Source organism: Ostrea edulis, chromosome 7 (assembly GCF_947568905.1).
Source record: "Ostrea edulis chromosome 7, xbOstEdul1.1, whole genome shotgun sequence".
In the NCBI taxonomy this organism is placed as follows: Eukaryota; Metazoa; Mollusca; class Bivalvia; order Ostreida; family Ostreidae; genus Ostrea; species Ostrea edulis.
Genome location: NC_079170.1, coordinates 21734091 through 21740090, shown reverse-complemented (window position 1 = coordinate 21740090; position 6000 = coordinate 21734091). Strand labels below are relative to the sequence as shown.

Below are 6000 nucleotides of genomic sequence, written 5' to 3'. Positions count from 1 at the left end.
CAGTTATAATTTATTCATTGTTCCACCTGCCCCGCAAACATACCTGTCCTAAGATGGAAACTATTGAATTCCGATACTGAAGAATTGGTAATTTATGACTGGTTTTTGTCTTTGTACAGTAGGTATTGTCACGCTTTGCGTTCCATTGAATGTGCATTATAAAGCACCGTTGTCCGTCTATATCGAATTTAAAGCATTATAGTTACCTTAGCAGGCGACATATTTAAAGGTACGACTATCAAATGCACTACAGAGCTGAAGAAAAATACAAACACAGTTATCTGAATATCATAGAGAAGTCATATAATATTTGTATATGACACGCATACCCAACACAAACAACATCCCAAACGTTCGTAAAATGTATACACCTCATCGTAAATTCCAGTAAACACCTGTCTGTTCATTAACAGGTGATAAAGATATAATGAAACCTACTGAAAATGAATAATGACATATCGTATTTTTGCACCAGAATCCTTCACAGTACCTCACAAGTGTTAATTGGATTCGCCACACATTCCGCCATCGCAGGGTAATCTGTCGGACTTTGTCATGTATTTTTGCAGGAGCAGAAAAACACGATAGAAAAAAATAAGAAAGCACAAAGATTTAATTCTCATGTCATTTTAATTTAAAAATCTCTTTTGCAGAAGGTATAAAATACTTTAGAGGCGTAATTCATTCATAAATATACATGCATTCATATTGAGAAATACATTCAACATATATTTAAATAATATATATTAAATATCTGCCAATTTGGACGGATGGCACTGATAAAAGGCCTGGAAAGCAAAATCTGGTTCACATATTCCAGTCAATCTCACCACACAACTCAACCACAGCTCCACATTTACCCGACTTGCAAACACAGAGGACATCAAAACAGACTTAACAAACAATATACATGTATATATGTACATTAACATGCTAAAAGTTTGAGCAATGGCTAAATGCAGGTGCAAAAACAGATAAGAATTGTTTAGTAGGATACATAACATAATACCATTTTGTCGAACAGGCGATCATGAATAACAAACAACAATTTATTAATACTTTCATGATTTTGCATAAGATATTTCACAACAAAGCTAATAAAATTTAAATGTCATCTCATATTATTGAGAGAGATTTAAAAGAGAGAGAGAGCATACTGCTGAAAAAGGTGGCAATGACATCCAATACACGTATAAGAATACTCCTGGAATGGTGGTCACCATAAATAAAAATCATAATACTTTAGTTGTTCAGGGTTTAAGATAGACACAATATTATGACGTTTATCAACTTTAAACACTGACCGAGGGATTAGCTGGAATTCCAGTGCGCGTGTAGAAAGTGTCCGCAACAATTCGGGTACGACCGTGAGGGGGCTTTTTAATTTCCTCTTTCTTTATCACATCTCCCAGCCTCCATCCATACTCCCAGGAGCTTAGTAATGGGAATTCGAATTTTTCTTCGGGTCCCTTTCTATTCCTGGCGCACAAATACTGGTATCTGCCTTTGCCCTCCTTCGTGAAGCCATCGTACAACTTTTCTTTGGTGCCCGCTGATGCGGGGCGCATCTCTGCAACCAACTGCTGAAGCTTTCCTTCAGCTTTGGAAAGATCGGGAAAAGCGTTAAAGTCCGATTTCACTTTGTTGAATTTCGGAGGGGTATAATCTTCAGGAAGCTTTTTGAAAATATCCTCTGCGGGTTTCGGAGCATTTTGAATTTTCCTTCTCGCAACTTCGGATTGTTTGGAAGTGGCAAGTTGTCCATTGGAATCTTTGAGTTTATAAAACCACTGTAACCGGGTATCTCTTTCTTTGTTGTAAGATTCCTCCAAAAATTTCTGAATCTGCGTATTCGCCGGATAGTTCCGAGCCATTTTCAGCAGTCAGTCAATTATCTTTGAGTGAAAATTATCGAGTAGTATCAATAAATACCTGCCTAACTATATAGTCCGCTATACCTGAACGGGACACCGCACGTATTGACATTTCCCATAGCAACTTGTGTCGTCACGATCGCACGGGATTTTACGAGAGCAAACCATTTCCGATCAAAACAAAAATGGCGCCCAACTGTCCTGAGGAGGTTGATGTTTTCACAGTACCCCATTCTCGAATGAAGGAGCTAGTTCACAAATATTTGGTCATGGTAAACTGCTTTGTCATCCTTAAAATTCTTATGGAATTCATTTGACATGTTGGCATTACGTAATTTTTGAGGAGGAGTTGAATTGCATGTCGGCCAACTATTACATTTTTTGATCTTATTTCAATGAAACCGATGTCATCTTTTTGACTAAAATTTACTGCCATTGTAATGATTTTCTTAAGACATTGAAAGATTGAATGATTTCTGCAAATTATAAGTGCTATACTGGTATGTATTCAAATCGTAAGGATTGATGCCATCATGTGTCGCTTGATCTAAAATCATGACAAGTAGTTGTATTAATGGGATTTGAGTAGCAGAGCCAAACTGAACACAGATGTGTGTTCACTTAGTCTTTATTTGGTCTCGCTGCATTAAAGCAGGTTCAAAGTAGTCCTCTGACACAGTGACAGACTACTTTCTGTTAACAAATTGCCGTCTTTATGTGGAAAACCGAAAAACACCAGGTAAATACCAAAATACACCCCCCAAAAGGAGCAAAAACACCAATGTATATTTGAAAAACACCAACAAGGTGTTAGTTCATACTTATAGCAAGCCAGTATGAAGCACTGGCCAATCCTGTGAGCTCAAATGACTAAAGCACATAAAAGTCGCAATCATCTTGAAAACTTTTGTAACCATCTCAGAAGTCCCTCTTTAAAAAGGCAGAGATTTCGCAGTCACATTTCCTTGATCTCAGATTATGAACTTGTGTAGATTATATAAATTTCATCCTAGTCTAACTCACGTGATCCCCTACAAAATGCAGTGTGCCACATTAGGCCTAATGTATAATGAAATTAAATACCATGGCAAGACAATAGATGTGTGATACCATAGTCTCTATTTTGACATCATAATACTACTAAAGCAATATGGCAGATCTGTGAGTTTAGCATACATACACATGATGATGGAAATCAACCTTGCCACTTATACTGTGACAGAGAAATTCATTATTCCATGTATACATGTGTATGAAAACATTTGACATCAAATGATTGTGATCAACTTAATTCTAGGTTTGTGAATGAATTTTGGTGTATCTTTACAATAATGAAAAAAAAATGAAGATTCGAATCATGTCGAGTTTACAGGTGCAGATCAACAGATCAAACTCGATGCTTCATGTCTCATTTGATTTGATAATCTGCGCCTGTCAAGGAGACGCGATCCAACTCTGAGAATCAAGTTACTGTAGTAAATTTATCATATTCCCTCTTATGTATTTTTAAATCCACATTTTATAAGATATAAAGTATTCCAAATTATCAAAAGCATACAGTGAAATTATTTTTTGTGTATGCAGTTTTGATTGTGACACGATTGATCACATTCCACAAAAAAACCCCAACCTTTTATTGATGAATTGTGACATCAGTTTCAGAGAGACATGATCTGGATTCAGATCACCACAGTGTGGAAATCCGGAAAGTCGGATCACACTGTGAATTTAGCCACATCAAAACACGGATTATTGATGGGTATTTAAAAAGGGTTTTTTGTTTCTGTTAAATCAAATATCTTAATTCCATTGGTGGTTGCCATGCAAGGCAAGTGTATATGGGGGATGGAGGGTCTGAACTCACCACCCCTGGGTTAGGTAGAAAATAAATATATTAACCGATTTGTATTTCAGTTGTAAAATACTACATTTTAGTCCATAGTTTCAATTGGACACCTAAAAAAATGTATGGGATGGAATCAAGGAACATTTTAACCAGAATTGAAACATTGTATATATTTCTGGCACTATTACACCGAAATCCACTGATGTTGTTGCAAATAGCGTGTGGAACATTTGTACATGGTGATTTAGTAACAGATCATTCAATATGAATAAAACAATACATACGGAATATATGTGTAGATTTACTACCTTGTCGATGATTTTAGTGGTACATGGGTAATTTTTGGGCTACTTTTTGGGGTTTTCAGAAATTACCTGGTGTTTTCGGTGTCTCAGTGAATTCCATGAACTGTTCTTTAATCGTTTTTTGGAAAGAGATGAGTTTTTAAGATGTCTGTGTTTACACAATATAGCTGTATTCAGGTATAAAGATAGTTAAAAGTTTGTGACTAACTTATATCTTACAAGGCAAAAATCAAAACCTCCTCATACTGATTGTCCCTGTGAGCAGGTCCAAAACATTGCTTTGATCATATCTTCATCTGTTCTATACTTGTGCATTGAATAATTTTTATACGCCCGTCTTAAGACGGAACGTATTATGGTATGGCGTTCATGTCCGTCCGTCTGTTAGCTTTTTCGTGTCCGACCCGTAACTTAAATACTACAAGGCCTAGAATCATCAAACTTTGTCTGTAGATACATCTTGGGTAGAAGGTGTGTCGCACATTAAAACCAGGTCACTGTGACTTTTTATTAAGAAGATATGGCCATATATGGCAAAAACTTGTCCGGCTCATAACTTGAAAACTATTAGACCTAGAATCACCAAAATTGGTCAACTAATGCATCTTAGGTAGAAGGTGTGTCACATCCTACTTTAAGGTCACTGTGACATTTAATTAAGGTGATATAAAAAAAAATGTTTTAATGGGTACAATCTATACTGTTGCTTATTCAAAAATGTTGCATTAAAAAAACACATATTTTTTATGATATACTGTGCAGCTTTTTTTAGTATGCAAGGTGAAGATAACGAACAGTGATCAATCTCATAACTCCTGCAAGCAATACAAAATAGATAGTTGGGCAAACACGGACCCCTGGACACACCAGAGGCGGGATCAGGTGCCTAGGAGGAGTAAGCATCCCCTGTTGACCGGTCACACCCACCGTGAGCCCCATATCCTGATCAGGTAAACGGAGTTATCCGCAGTCAAAATCAGTGTGTCAAGAACAGCTTAACAATCGGTATGAAACACGTCAGACAGCATTTGACCCAATGCGAGGTTGTATTGACGAACTAGATCGTTATAGCGACCATAGAATTTGCGAAATGCTGACTTCAATCGAGACTGTTGAAATCCCTGTACCATCAACTTGTTTGTCAGTAGCTTACCTCAATTTAAAAACTGACTATACCCAGAACAAGCTCTTGCATATCGAATCAGTTGAGATATATAAACACCATATGCAGGTGATAATGGAATATTGCTACATAAATGTGGAAAGTTGACGATGGAGAAGCTGAAATCATCCCGTTTGTCATACAGTTGAGTTGTTAGTTTGCCGTTAATGTCTACTTTCAATAAAATATCTTAAGTATGAAGCAGAAGTGGACGACTCTGTGGTGTCCTTTATTTCGAGCTCACAGGGATATATCAAATCGACATATGAATGAAAGCTATCATTGTTAATAGACAAAATGTCATCGATATATCTAAAAGTCGAATTGAAGGTCACAGCGAGATAGTATATATAATGTTTCTTTTGTTTCTAACAATAACAAGAGAAATTCCACTTGTCCCATGGGAGTAGCATGCAAAGAGCATTTTGATAAGATTAATTAATGAGTTTAGTGTAAGGAGACTGTCTTAATCATTTCTGGTAGAGCATCTCTGATCAAGCAGGTGTTATCTACATCTCTAAGGAATTGGGCAGAGGAAGTTTATTAATTAAGCCTCTTAATAACTGTTGATATATTGGTATTCTTTCAAATTTGTTCTTGATGGCCAGTCTATATTTTCGAAATGAATTTCATATTAGAATACTCCCATTTATTGTAAGTTGTTTGCTTGGATACAGGGCTATCTTGCACTTTAATCATTTCATTGAAAACATTTGGGAAAATGTTTTTATATCCTTTTAAAAATCATTAAGCTTACATTATCAATATTTGAAGCAATGTCACATGAGGCCATAAAGTGGGTAAGATTCTTAA

The 6000-nt window shown here is 36.2% G+C and overlaps 2 protein-coding genes across 2 annotated transcripts in view; one reads left to right on the top strand and one right to left on the bottom strand.

The window, feature by feature from the left end:
* Positions 1 to 611: 611 nt before the first annotated feature.
* LOC125654075 (protein ATP6V1FNB-like) lies at positions 612 to 2022 on the bottom strand. The gene has a single exon (XM_048883824.2). It carries the CDS (start codon positions 1872 to 1874, stop codon positions 1293 to 1295), a length of 582 nt encoding a protein of 193 aa, XP_048739781.1. The 5' UTR covers positions 1875 to 2022; the 3' UTR covers positions 612 to 1292.
* Positions 2009 to 6000, top strand: part of LOC125654074 (F-box/LRR-repeat protein 5-like) — a 48598-nt gene continuing 44606 nt past the window's right edge. Inside the window, exon 1 of the mRNA XM_048883823.2 lies at positions 2009 to 2146. Within this exon, the coding sequence (XP_048739780.2) occupies positions 2060 to 2146 (87 nt within the window). The 5' untranslated portion in view covers positions 2009 to 2059. The remainder of the gene's footprint in view (positions 2147 to 6000) is intronic.

Coding starts and splice junctions, on each gene's coding strand:
- LOC125654075 (XM_048883824.2), bottom strand. CDS start 1,874: ATGGCTCGGAACTATCCGGCGAATACGCAGATTCAGAAATTTTTGGAG.